At 30.7% G+C, this 14,088-nt stretch overlaps 2 protein-coding genes across 4 annotated transcripts; both read right to left on the bottom strand.

The window, feature by feature from the left end:
* Window positions 1–2,256: 2,256 nt before the first annotated feature.
* Window positions 2,257–4,227, bottom strand: LOC105141347 (gamma-interferon-inducible lysosomal thiol reductase-like). Of its 3 annotated transcripts, XM_011048530.1 has the most exons (5): window positions 3,920–4,227; window positions 3,207–3,272; window positions 2,928–3,068; window positions 2,709–2,801; window positions 2,257–2,639 (listed from the first exon to the last, which is right to left on the bottom strand). In XM_011048530.1, exons 1-5 carry the CDS (start codon window positions 4,217–4,219, stop codon window positions 2,559–2,561), a joined length of 681 nt encoding a protein of 226 aa, XP_011046832.1. In that variant the 5' UTR covers window positions 4,220–4,227; the 3' UTR covers window positions 2,257–2,558. The 3 variants fall into 3 exon arrangements, with proteins under 3 accessions (XP_011046832.1, XP_011046833.1, XP_011046834.1); XM_011048531.1 differs by lacking the exon at window positions 3,207–3,272; XM_011048532.1 differs by lacking the exon at window positions 2,709–2,801.
* Window positions 4,228–12,279: 8,052 nt separating this feature from the next.
* Window positions 12,280–13,682, bottom strand: LOC105141348 (gamma-interferon-inducible lysosomal thiol reductase-like). Its single transcript, XM_011048534.1, has 5 exons — window positions 13,224–13,682; window positions 13,060–13,125; window positions 12,809–12,946; window positions 12,610–12,702; window positions 12,280–12,519 (listed from the first exon to the last, which is right to left on the bottom strand). The coding sequence occupies exons 1-5, from the start codon at window positions 13,476–13,478 to the stop codon at window positions 12,343–12,345; spliced, it is 729 nt and encodes a 242-aa protein (XP_011046836.1). The 5' UTR covers window positions 13,479–13,682; the 3' UTR covers window positions 12,280–12,342.
* Window positions 13,683–14,088: the final 406 nt, after the last annotated feature.

The raw sequence follows: 14,088 nt of genomic DNA on the forward strand, positions 1-14,088 counted from the left end.
TCCTGCTGCTCATACTTGTGTTAGTGGCCTTTCCACTTTGTTGTATAAATTTTAATATCATTAATTAAAGGGAAAGCAATATGCTGGCTAATATTGAGTCACCCAGAAACTATGCCTTAGGATCCTTAAACTTTGAAGAGGCTGACCAGCCATGATGCATGATGCAAAATCCTCAACAAAGACATCTAACTTCCATGTCATTTTGGGATCCACTTTCTTACAAGTTGAAACAAAAATTAATTAGCTCGATTGATGAACTGTAAGAATCTCAATGTCTTCCCATTCAAGAAAATGATAAATTTGTGATGACGCAAGGCATATATGCTTGTAAATTAACTTCTAATATGTCTGCCAAATCCTGGAAATTTTTGTTTTCAGCATTAAGTGGTTCTGTCCATGAATTCTTGTTTCACAGCTGTTATGTTGGTTTTTGTGAAAATAAAATAAAATAAAATTGTATAGGATAAAACAAAGTTATCATTTAATTTTTAGTTTGTGTTTTTTTATTGGAATGATAAATTTTATTTTTGGAATATTTCAGTAATTTATTATGAGGTTCCATGCTTTCGGAATATATATAATACAAAATATACTATTTCAATTTCAATTGAAAAATAAATTAACTTTAAATTATACAATACAAACACAATATCAAATATCTAAATATAATTTTAAATCTTAAAATATTTCTAAATAGTCAAGATTAAAAAATAATAATTTTAAGTAATTTAACACAAATAAAATACCAAAATAATAAGAAAATAAAAGATTTTAATACAAAAAAAATAATAATTAAACACTATTTCTATCATTAACATAAAAATAAAAATTTTAATCTGGTGATGATATATAAAAAAATTATCAAGTAGATGTTTTGGTAGACGATCATTGCCACTAAGTTAATCCTCTTCATTGAAATAAATTATTATTTTTATTTAAAGTTAAAATATATAAAAATATTTTAGTAGTCTTCCCACTTAAATTGTTTGTATTCAGTACTGCACAAATTCATTACTTAAGTGGCTATTTGGTAGCGCGTTTAAAAAGCGATTTCAATTTTTTTTTATTTTTTTATTGAATTAATATATTTTTAATATTTTTTAATATATTGATCTCAAAAATAATTTTTTAAAAATAAAAAATACTATTTATATAATTTTCTGAATAAAAAACACTTTAAAAAACAATCACAACTACAACCACACCAACTCAAACAAATTTTAAGCAAATACACAAACAATTTTTTTAAGAAATAAATTCGTTAAACTGTAAATAGTCCACAAATTTAAATTATTTCTCAAGAATTTTAAACTCCAAAAATACTTCATTATAAAGAAAGGTGACTGATCATTCAATGGTAAGACGACACTCATGTACAATGATCCTAACCCCTTACCCTTATTGCTCTCGGTTGTAAACACAACTATTTTCTTATTTTTGGAAATCTTGGGGCGTTCGGTCCACACTCTTGAAAAGCAAGGACCCTCTAAGCTAATATATCCAAAGCTTAAAGTTAGAACCTCTGGTTAATGAACGCAAATACCTTTTTAAGAGACCAAGACAAAGTGAAGTCCACTTATACTGACCTGTCGGCACCAATCCAACGTGGTCGTGACCTGAAGCCACGTTGAAACCGTTTAGATTTCACACTCAGGACGAGCCATTCTTCTCACCTTTATAAGAAATTCGGAATGATCCGAGATCTTAATCCAGAATTGTGACCATAAAATAATCATGCCACTAAGGATGAATTGTTTGAAGCATTTTTACACAAATCGTTCTCTTAATCAACGATTGTGTTTTAGCAATAAGCGGTAGAATTCGAAAAAGTATAATGTTAGAATGACATAATCACAGGATGAGACTAGATTAAAGCTTGGAGCTGGAACTGAAGTTCAGTACTGGGAACTTGATTTTCTAATTGTGAAGTCATCTTCAGAGTCCTGCGGGGCTTCTGGACAAAGGATGCGAGGTTAACAGGTCAAGTTTAAGGCGACACACATTTAGCCTGTAGGTTTTCCTATGGTGTTAACAGGCCATGGCTTTGGCAGCAGGAACTTCAGTCTCCAGATTTTACTAGTTATTGACTTCCAGCTCACATGCCTGAAAGTTGCGCTATCAGGATAAAAGGATGGATTAAATTGATTGAGTTATGTACGCCTACACCATCAAATCTTAACATCTTATTCAGATTTCTTCTCATTAATGGAGTCGAACCATCCGTGACATTGTCGGTTTCGGAGCTCAAAATCAGAATGATAGCCAATGCCAGACTAATATGACATAAAAAGAGAGCGAACAGTGCAACAATGTGAAACTCAGGCATTGAAACCTGCACAATTCTGAATAGGCTAGACTAGTTTTTGCACATGGATATCATAGCAACTCGCCAAAATGCACTAGAATAAACTACTTGAATCCCTTTTTGAGGAAATTTCCAGAAGCTCTCTTCAACCTTGGAATTCTCTTTATTGTTCTCAACAAACGTCAAATTCTTAGCCCCACCATGGTATCAAACTGGATGGATAGGACTTTCCTCCTCAATTGAGCTGGCACTATTAGGTGGATGACTTGCAGGCATTTGGCTTGACTTTGCCTTTGTATGAACTGCAGATATAGGTGGTGAAATCTCCGTAGTCCTGCATTAGTAGTAGGGTTATCAGTAGCACACTAGAGAGAAAGAGAGAAACCAAGGATTAGGGACTAACCTTTTCGAGTGATTTGTTATTCACGACTACCCAAGGCATAAACACATGAGGCGGATCAAGATGTGCAGTTTCATAACCATTTAAAGCTTGTAGCTGCATATCAATTTGCCTTAAATGTTTAGGCACAATCAACAGGAAAGAACAAGAAAGACATCATAGTGCTACAGAAGAAATATCAGAATTGGGAAATGATGAAGTTAAAAAAGTATTTGATGTTACCTTTGCTCCAGTTCCATTGTTATAACACTCCAAAATAGGTTCTTCAGACAATCCAAGTGAGTTGAAACAAGACTGCCAATCCGAATGCTTTCCATCGATAACAAGGAACTCAATGCAGTGAATCAGTGCATAATATTTGTCCTGCATTAGAGAATAGATGAATAAATCTATTTTCAAATAATTTATTTTGAAAAAATTTGGCAATAATTTTGCTTCGAATTATTATGAACATATGCATAGGGTGATTATAGCCATGGAAGAATGGAAAGGAGGTCCTACCACATCATTCCAGACATTGATAGCGCAGGCTTGAATTTTATGCAGAGAACATTCATCACGACCATTCTGCTGATTTGGTAAATTTAGATTTGCATAAGAGAAATAAAGCTATTACTAGAAAAGAAAAGAAAAGAAACACGGAAATTTTTATGGTGGTTGCACGTCTTTATCGCTATGGTATCCAGCATTAACTGGGCTAACATTTTCTGTTGCCATCCTTCAATGGAAATGACTGTGAAGGCGTAATGCTGATTTTTGATGGTTATAATTTATCCTCTTCTTTCCATCTTGCAAACTCAACAAGGTCGAATACTTAACCATGAAAAAAGAGAGAATGGACCCTCGTTCTTAATGAATGGTGAGTCCACAGTAAATCCTTCACTTTTCTGGTATTCCATTGTCCTGTTTGGAAACGTAGGAGGATCTTACAGATTTTGGCTCTATGAGTTAAAACAATTTTGCTGAGCTTTCCATATAAACAATTCTTAAGCTGCTTCAATCCATTGAGCCTTAAAAGTCTCTCAAGTTTTGGCAATGGCAACTATCATTCCAAATCCAAAGCAGATGGTGATCTCCATGTAGTTGGAAAAAAAGAAAAAAGAAAAAAAAATGGCCCTACCAAAACGCCGTTTAATTATAAAGTACGGGCAGGCAGATGAGTAGATGACAATTTAAATTTAATAGCAAATGAAGATGGAGAAGATGGATATGACCTGACAAATGATGGTGTTGTCTGTTTCGTTGACATGAGCATTACCCCAAGGTACCATCCTGAGATTGGTGATGGTGATGAGATCATCGTCGAAGACACCTGTGAGATTTTGGATAATGAAGGTTGCACAAGATGGGCTTAATGCCTCATAGTAAACAGAGAGGTTAACCATTTGAGAATTGATAGAGGATGCTATCTTGCTATCTTCGAAATCTGAGTGAGAAGCAGCATGAGATGGAGGTAGAAGGGAGATCAAGAACAAAGCAACGATGAATGAGAAGACTAGTTTTGTAGAAGCCATTTTTTTTTTTTTTTTTTTTTTTTTTTTTTATGTTAGCATAGTACGTAGATGTTTCGATCTCTACAGAGTGTCAAGTTATAAAGGTTGTAATTTTGATAATCATTAACGGACAACAATACCCTTAATTAACTTCATATCTATGCTTAAAATACTTTCATTTTCCTTGTACAAAGAGTAGATTAGTTATTAATCTTTTAATTATTTTGTTTTTTCATTTAATTTTAAAAATATTTTCCTTTTATGATATTTTAATTTTTTTTCCTATTTATTTTAGAAAATCAAATATGACACTTGATAAATTTATTTTATCTATTTAATTTAGAAATTATTTAGTTTAGGAATGTTATTTTTTCTTCTTCAATTCAGGCGAGTGCTAGTATAAATAGGGTTGTTGATAAATTAGACTTGTAAAAATTTAAAAAGGGATATGTCATTACTAAATTGGAATATAACACATATATATTATATGAATGGTCTGATAGATATTTTTATGAATTAGTAGAATAGATCAAAAAGATGATAATAGAAGATCCAGTTACTAGATTTTGATCTCAAATTTTTCTAGGTAATTCTATAGGTAGTTTTCCAATTAAGAACCATTTCATTGGTCATTGAACTATTAAATCTCTTAAAATTAGACCTAAGAGTTGATATTTGGATTAATTTTGTTATTTTTTTAATGTTTTTTTGGAATTTTTTATTTTAGATTTGTGTTAATTTTATAATTTAATTAAAAATCATGTAAATCTCATAGAGAAACAAACATTATAGCCTCATTTTATGAAAAAAAAAAATATGAATTTAGGGTTTATATCTGCAACCCCTTTTTCCCAAAGAAAAACCTAATTAAGATTTACAATTTCTAGATTGATTTTGAATAATAAGAAAAACAAAAATGATTGAAAAAGGTGAAATTCACTGTACTGGTATAAATGTTTACATTTAGAATCAACTTGTTTACCTTAATGCGACATTCAAGGTAAACATAATTAGAATTTATAGTTTCTAGGTCAATTTTAAGTTATAAAAAAACAAAGTAATAGATATAGCTTTTTGGCCCGCTAACACTACATATTGGTTTATTTTTTAGGACGTCAAAAACTTGATGTATAATGGCTAAAACACTTTTAAAACACTTAAATGGTGACATATTGAATGATATTTTGTTTTTTAAAAAATATGGAGACGATGACACGTTAAATCAACCCGGGCTAATAATAGTTAACTTATGTAACCCGTAATTTGGGGTATGAGATCGTGATAAAACCATAAAACGCACATCAAAGCAAGTTTTAAAGCCCAATTATAATGAACAAAATATTAAAGGATGTAAGAGGAAAAATATTTAAAATAAGGACCTAAAAAAAGTCACTCAAGTATATTTATATCGGTGATCAGCACAACACTGTGAGCTAAGCTAAATTTTTCCAGACATAAAAGAAACAAAGTTAAGGCGATGCTATAATTTCTATAGAAGTAAAAGAAATTTGAAACTTAAATCATTAAGCCAATCGAGTTTAATAAGTTTAGTTAATTTAATAACATAAAAAAAATTCTAATTTAATAACATTAAAAACCAAGTAAACCCAGGTAAGTTTTCTAAACTTGGGTTAGTCTTTCAAAATTATAACTTGTGAAATCTCAAACTTGAGCTTAATCAGAAGGCTCAATTCTCAAACAAGAAAATAAGTGAAAAAAAAGTCAACCTATATTAACTTATTAAACATATGATTCGAGTCATTTGATCAGAAGTATGAAATTTAGAAAATCTCAAAGCCTAATTTTTAACTAATCAAATATTGAATGATAAAATTGAAGGAAAAAAGAAAAAATTAATCACACAAAAGGATAAAAATTAACAATTATAAACCAAAAAAGAGCTTGAGCCCATCGAGGTCAACCCACCAAATTCACAAGTTAGGTTTTGAGAATAGGTAACATGATATAAAGGAAAATAAAGAAAGTCATGAAACTCAATTTTTTAAAAAAACTATTGTCAGCTTATAAAATATGTGATATAGGTTATTTAACTAAATCACCAAATATAAAAAATTACAAACCTTAATTCTCAATAAACCAAATATTTAAGGATGAAATTAAAAAAAATTCAATCACACAAAATGATAAAAAATAAGAAAGAGTAATTATGTAAACCCTTGGCCTAAAAATCAGTAAATTAGTATTAAATAGAGTAATTTTTAATTGAGAAATAATAAATTAGGAGGATAAATTTTTGTGATTTGGGATTACATCTTAAGTAAATTAACCTAAATTTTGGATGAGATGAAATAATGAATCAGTACATAAAAAGTCAACCTAATAACGAATCATGTAAATTCTTCAATTGGGTAAAATTAATTTTTAAAGGATAATTTTTATAAATTGGGGTGGAAATGCTGGAATTAGCTTATAACTAATATATTGGCTCGCACTCAGCTATAGGTCAATATCAATTTTTTAAAAAATATAAAAAATTTATTAAGAGCATGAAGAATGTTTTAATAATGTTATTAAACATCACCAAGTGTGTTACGTTTTAAATCTCCACTCAATTATTTGTCAAACCCAAACACCTTGGTCTAGAATAAATGTTAAATTCAAGCGTTTTGAATCTAATAACTATACTTAAATAACAAAAGGTAAGCTTGAGAACATTAATTATAACTTATTCTTATTTTCTCTTATTCAATAAAACTAGTAATTGATCTTTTAAATTTTAAAATATAGATTTAGATTAGTTTTTGCACTATTACTTTTTAATTTTATTTCCTATCCAAGTGCCTGAGCCTGATAACTATGTGAGACCTATACATTGATTTTTGAATGCCATACCCAGACCCAAGTGATTTGAGTCTGATAATTATATTTGAATAACAAAAATTAAGCTTGAGAGTATTAATTATATTTTTTTTGGTTCAATAAAACCAGTTAATGGATCCTTAAAATTTTAAAATATAGATTTAGGTTTGCTTTTGTACTGTTATTTTTTAATATTTTTGACCTAAGCATCTAAACTTGGCAACCATGACAGATCCATACGTATATTTTTAAATGTTAGACTTAATTATCTTAGGTTTAATAGCCATACCAGACCCAAATATGGTTGTTAGACCTAAAACGCTTTTACTGGCATACTTGTTAGAACCAAGATGTTTGGGTTTGACGTGATGCCAAACTTAAGATGCTTGGACCTGATATGATTGCTTAACTTAAGGCTCTTGAGCCTAGAATAGTTGATAAACCCAAGTATCTTGGGTCTGGTGCTTGGGATTCACATAGTTTTTGTGAGCTAGACAGATAATTGTTTTGTTGAGGATCAAAATACTCACACAAATATATTAAATGATCTCAAGATATCTAACTAATAATTCTTTATGGAATTCTGATGTATTGCTAAGAAGAAAACTAGACCCAAGAACCTAGACCTGACAACTATGTTAGATCCATGCATCTTTTTTTTGAAAATATAGGAATTCATTTATAATTGTTCTAAAAACATATTTATTTTGTACTTTCATTTTTTTAACAGGTGGTGGTCTCAATGACCGTTGATGGTTGATGAGGGAAAATCGACGACTTGAAGGTTGGTTGGCCGATGACAGTCGCGACCTTTTTCCAGCCAAAATCATCGGTGAAAAAGTGTAAAACGACTGGGGTTTTGCTTCAGAGGAGGCGATGCACCTTTTTGTGGTGGTTTCGCGGCTTGAAACGGCCGGAAATAGGAGATCAGAGGGGAGAGAGAGAATCACTGGTGAGAGGAGAGAGAGAATATGAGTTGTGATACGGTGTGGATGAGTATATGGTGCACCGGTGTGTCTGAAAGCCTGTGAACCGTTAGATTGTGGATGAATAGATCGTGCGGCTGTGATTGGCTTAATCTGCAAGTTGATTGCACGGTCATGATGGATTGGGTTATGATTTGGTGTGTCGTGGTGTACCGAGTGTTGGGTACACCTGATGATGTGGCACAACAGGATCAAAAGATAGATTATTTTAAAGGCTGAGATTGATTTGAGTTTTAATCTGGGGTGGTAAAGCCTATTGTATCCTAAAAAATCAAAGATTTAGATTTAAATACTATTAGATCTAACGATTGAGATATTTTTGGTATTTTTCAATTTGTTTTTTAAAAAATCAATATCTTACTATGAATGAAGAAAAAGTATAACAAAAATGAACAGTGTCAAATAGTAATACTCTCGAATTCAGAATTCATTTTTTGTTTCTCTCCTCATGTGTGTCTTGGTTTTATTGGTTATTTATAGCTAATGAAAGAGGACAACAAATCCTAGATTGTGTAGGTAATCACGGGATTGTGCAAAATTTTCAATATACAGCTGCACTGCCTATCATCGGTAGAAATCCCTCACCTATTGTGACAAAATTGAATTATTTTTTTGTTTTATTATATATAATAATAATATTTATTTATAGGGGTAAAATTAAAAATTCAAATCAATATTATAAAAAGTTTTTCATCTGCTAAAAATCAATTTTAATTAAAAAAAATCTTTATACGGGTATAAACTCGGTGGACCGGGTTTTTTGACCAAAAATACTAGTTTTGACCAAAAATAGTCTAAAACTCATTTTTTCATCGCGGTCGACATGGTGGGACCCATATTGACCCGATGGACTCGATTTTGATAAAAAGTAACGGTTTTGACCCGAAACAGCCCGAAACTCATTTTTTATCCCGGTCGGCATGGTGGGACCCGTATTGACCCGATGGACTCGGTTTTGACGGAAAATGACGATTTTGATCCGAAACGGCCCGAAACTCATTTTTCATCGAGGTCGATATGGTGGGACCCGTATTGACCCGGTGGACTCGGTTTTGACTGAAAATGATGGTTTTGACCCGAATCGGCCCGAAACTCATTTTTTATCCTGGTCGACATCGTTTAACCCGTATTGACCTGGTGGACTCGATTTTGATCGAAAGATGTGGTTGACTCGAGGAAATATATTTTAAACTTTTTTTTCTTTTTTTTATTATGTATATATATATATAAATATTGTTATGAATAGTAATATTCAAGAAAATTTTAGTGAATCCAAAATTGGGTTACAGCAAGCTCATCGAGGTCAACCCACCAAACCCACAAGTTAGGTTTTGAGAATAGGTAACATGATATAAAGAAAAATAAAAAAAATCATGGAACTCAATTTTTAAAAAAAACTATCGTTAGCTTATAAAATCTATGACATGGGTCATTTAACTAAAATCACCAAATATAAAAAATTACAAACCCTAATTCTCAATAAACCAAATATTTAAGGATGAAATTAAAAAAAATTCAACCACATAAAATGATAAAAAATAAGAAAGAGTAATTATGTAAACCCTTGGCCTAAAAATCAGTAAATTAGTATTAAATAGAGTAATTTTTAATTGAGAAATAATAAATTAGGAGGATAAATTTTTGTGATTTGGGATTACATCTTAAGTAAATTAACCTAAATTTTGGATGAGATGAAATAATGAATCAGTATATAAAAAGTCAACCTAGTAACGAATCATGTAAATTCTTTAATTGGATAAAATTAGTTTTTAAAGGATAATTTTTATAAATTGGGGCGGAAATGCTGGAATTAGCTTATAACTATTATATTTGCTCGCACTCCACTACGGGTAACTATCAATTTTTTTAAAATGTAAAAAAATTATTAAGAGCATGAAGAATGTTTTAATAATGTTATTAAACATCACCAAGTGTGTTAAGTTTTAAATCTCCACTTAACTATTTGTCAAATCCAAGCGCCTTGAGTCTAGAATAAATATCAAATTCAAGCGTTTTGGGTCTAATAACTATACTTAAATAACAAAAAGTAAGCTTAACAGCATTAATTATAACTTATTCCTATTTTCTCTTATTCAATATAACTAGTAATTGATTTTTTAAATTTTAAAATACAGATTTAGATTAGTTTTTGCACTGTTACTTTTTAATTTTATTTTTGCCCAAGTGCTTGAGCCTGACAACCATGTGAGACCTATACATTGATTTTTGAATGTCAGACTCAGGCGATTTGAGTTTGATAATTATGTTTGAACAAAAAAAATTAAGCTTGAGAGCATTAATTATATTTTTTTGTTCAATAAAACCAGTTAATAGATCCTTAAAATTTTAAAATATAGATTTAGGTTTGCTTTTGCATTATTATTTTTTAATGTTTTTGACCCAAATATCTAGACTTGACAACGATGCCAGATCCATACCCATATTTTAAAATGTTAGACTCGATTATCTTAGATTTAATAATCATATCAGACCCAAACATTGTTGTTAGACCTAAAACGCTTTTACTAGCATGATTGCTAGAACCAAGATGTTTGGTTTTGACGTGATGCGAATCTTAAGACGCTTGGACCTGATATAGTTGCTTGACTTAAGGCTCTTGGGCCTAGAATAGTTGATAAACCCAAGTATCATGGGTCTGGTATTTGGGATTTACATAGTTTTTGTGAGCTAGACAAAAGCAATTGATTTGTTGAGGATCAAAATAAGGCAAATATGTTAAATGGTCTCAAAATATCTAAAATATTTAACTAATAATTCTTTATGGAATTCTGATGTATTGCTAAGAAGAAAACTAGACCCAAGCACCTAGACCTGACAACTATGTCAGACTCATGTACCTTTTTTTTTAATATAGGAATTCATTTATAATTTTTTTAAAAACATATTTATTTTGTACTTTCATATTTGTCTTTTTAACCAAATATATTTTTATCTTTATATTTCTTTCTTATATTTTAGGACATTAACCACACACTTCCCTAAAATTCACTCATTATTTTTTTTATTAATATCTAATTTTAGTAAAGAAATCATCTATAAAATTACAAAAATTAGGATTTTCAAAAGAATAATAAGTTTTTTAATTACATATACAATATTTTCTTTTCCTACAACATAATATATCAATTTAAAAATTCAAAAGTTTTCTCTTATGATCATATATACTAATAGTTATAATAAACTCTCCCGGTAACAAACTTTGATAATTAGATCATACAACAACTTTTTATATTTAAAAAATCATGAACTCTTTAAACAATTGTCCAACACTTGCATGCAAATATAAAATTAATATTTTCATCCTTAATGCATAAAATAGAAATTATTTTTAAAGACTTGAAATAAATCACTTAGAACTCAACATTTTTTCTTCCATTCTTTCCTCTAACAATATAACAAATTTATAAAATAAGTTGCACAAACAAAAGAAAGTTTGTAGTTAAGTTCTACTATATATGAATGAAAAATCCTACTTAAATGAGGCAGTATTCGTTTTTGCAGTCTAATTATGTTTTTGAAAAAGTTTAAATTTTTTGATTCAAGTGCACTGGTCTGGCATAGTTGCTAGACCCAATTACTAGGTCTAGACCTAAGTGTTTTGGATATGAAAAATATGCCTGATTTGATAAATAATAAATTAAAAAATAATTATACATTTTAGTTGTCATGAGAGAAAAAAACACAACTAATTGATCGTCGATGACAATCCAACTATTATTTGTAAGTATGCACTATACCATGTGAAAGATGATAAGTTTACGCATTTAATGAGACAATAGATGGTCAAATTTGGCCAGTGAAAATCATCACGCGTACCTCTTTAATAACACACGCGCACCTCTTTAATAACACAGGTGTTACCCATTCACCATGAAAGAAGAAAAAGAGTTAAAGAAAAGTTTCATAAAAAAATAAAAAATTTAAAATAAAACTATTATTATAATTTACAGTAAAAAATCTATTAATCTATAATGATTTTCTCATATTATATAGCTTTTAATACAATTATTTTAGAATGTGCATGTAAAATGAGCTTCTTGGGTATATAACATTTCGGCACCATTTGTTTATGTGATGCATAAGTTTTTGTTTAATATATTTTTTTAAATTAATATTTTTGTTTTTTTAGATTATTTTAAAATGATAATATTAAAAAAATTTAAAAATATATTATTTTAATTCATTAAAAAAAAAAAACTTCAAAACACAAATGCTAAAACCGCCTCCATGATTTAATTCATTCTGGTCTAACATATCAGTAGGTCAAGATTCCACCTTAATTCATTGAGACCATCGAGCATGGTTGATCTTGGGACTTCAATTTATTGCCGGTGCTGATGATGTCAGGTTGCTGGTTTGGTCTACATAGCAAACTGAATTAATGTGCATTTCCTTCTGCGATGAATTGCTCTCCAGGGGAAGTGATTTGCAGGCCTCTGGGATTCTAGTCCCTCTATAAGCCTGGCAGACATAGCTCACATAATTCTCAAAGTCCTGCATCCATATACATTCAATTGAATTCGAAAGACAAGGTGACATGCTGCCGTTAAACTAGCTAGTGTCTCAGAATTATAATAGACTAACCTCTAGGAGTGGTTTATTATTCACAACCACCCATGGCACAAATCTATGGGGTGGATTGAGCTGGGAAGTTTCAGCTGCATATTTTCTCTCAAGCTGCATCTCATCATCATTCAAGCTCAAACTATCAAGGAAATGAAACTTGGCAGTGGTGTAAATAGGATCAGGTAATCACACTTTGGTTAACAAGAACGAAACTCACCACTTCCCCATATCCACTTGTGTAGCAATCAATTGGTGCTTTGCCCAGCCCGCTCATACCAAAGCAATTAACCCACTCGTTCATCTTATTTTCCAAGGACATTTTCTCAACACAATGTATAAATCTAAAATGCCTGACCTAAATCAAGGGAAAAAAGTGAAAATCAATCCATCACAAGCTGCAGATCAAAGTAGGCTATGAACATGACTAAAGATTCTATTGGGAAATTAATTTCGACAAGGTAAGCTTACCGCATCAGGGTAAATGGTTACGGTGCAGGCTTCGATAGCATTTAGGAAACATTCATTCGTACCATGCTGCAATGTTTTTGACACCCCCCGAAAAAAAATGTAATTCAAAACATAGAATTAACCTCTAAAAAAACAAAAAAACAAAAGATTATTGCTGTACTAACCTGGCAAACAAAGCTGCCATTAGGTTGGAGGAAAGCATTTCCCCAGGGGATCAATCTGAGATTGACAATGGAGATGAGTCCTTTGTCAAAGACTTTAACCAAATGGTTCACTATGAAATCTGCACAATATGGGCACAGAGTTTCATAGTACAGAGACAGTGTAACATTTTGACTGCTGCTAGTAGATGCGATCAAGAACAATGCAGTGCAAATGAAAAGCAAGAAGGCGGTGAACAATGAGGGATGAGAAGCCATTCCAAAGTGCAAAAACTCCCATGTGAGACTACAATGGTTTATAAATTATAAATGGCCAGGTCCTCTCATTTTCCTTCTGCAAAGAGTAACTGTCACTCTTGGTGGGGCTACTAGTAATTATGGTCTCTGGTTAGCTATTTTCCTTTTCCTTTTCTTGTTCTGTTTTGGATTTCACAGAGATAGGATAACATTCTAATCAATTTTCAGTCTTTTTGTACCTTCAAGTTTTCTTGGCTTTTGTTCATGATATTGTATTTACCTCTGGGAAAAAGAAAAAGGGGAATGGAGCAGGGCAAACTTCGAGGCTCCTTGCACAGCCAGAGAATAAAAAATGTTGACTACTTTTTGACCCTCCGTAAGAAGGCTACATTAGTTAAGAATAATGTTTTTAAATTTGAGTATTGTAGTTGCTAGTTAGGAAAAATTAGAGGGTTATTAATTTTAATATATATAAAATTAGATTGAGGATATATAAGTTAATTTAGATATTTATATTAATAATAAAATAAATAACTAAAGAAGAAAAATAGTAGTATTATGTTACTCTTTTTATTTTACAGTTTAAATTGTAAAATATTGTAGTACTGAGAACTTGTTTAAGAGATTGTAT

Source organism: Populus euphratica, unplaced genomic scaffold, assembly GCF_000495115.2.
Source record: "Populus euphratica unplaced genomic scaffold, PopEup_1.0 scaffold329.1, whole genome shotgun sequence".
NCBI lineage: Eukaryota > Viridiplantae > Streptophyta > Magnoliopsida > Malpighiales > Salicaceae > Populus > Populus euphratica.

Bases quoted from the DNA above. Each gene is read 5' to 3' on its own strand.
- LOC105141347 (XM_011048530.1), bottom strand. From the start codon at position 4,219: ATGGCTTCTACAAAACTAGTCTTCTCATTCATCGTTGCTTTGTTCTTG. The intron at 3,069-3,206 runs GTAGGACCTCCT...TCTCTAATGCAG, and splicing joins TCAATGTCTGGAATGATGTG to GACAAATATTATGCACTGAT. The intron at 2,802-2,927 runs GTAACATCAAAT...ATTGATATGCAG, and splicing joins ACAATGGAACTGGAGCAAAG to CTACAAGCTTTAAATGGTTA.
- LOC105141348 (XM_011048534.1), bottom strand. From the start codon at position 13,478: ATGGCTTCTCATCCCTCATTGTTCACCGCCTTCTTGCTTTTCATTTGC. The intron at 13,126-13,223 runs GTTAGTACAGCA...AAAACATTGCAG, and splicing joins ATGGCAGCTTTGTTTGCCAG to CATGGTACGAATGAATGTTT. The intron at 12,947-13,059 runs GTAAGCTTACCT...CCCTTGATTTAG, and splicing joins TAACCATTTACCCTGATGCG to GTCAGGCATTTTAGATTTAT.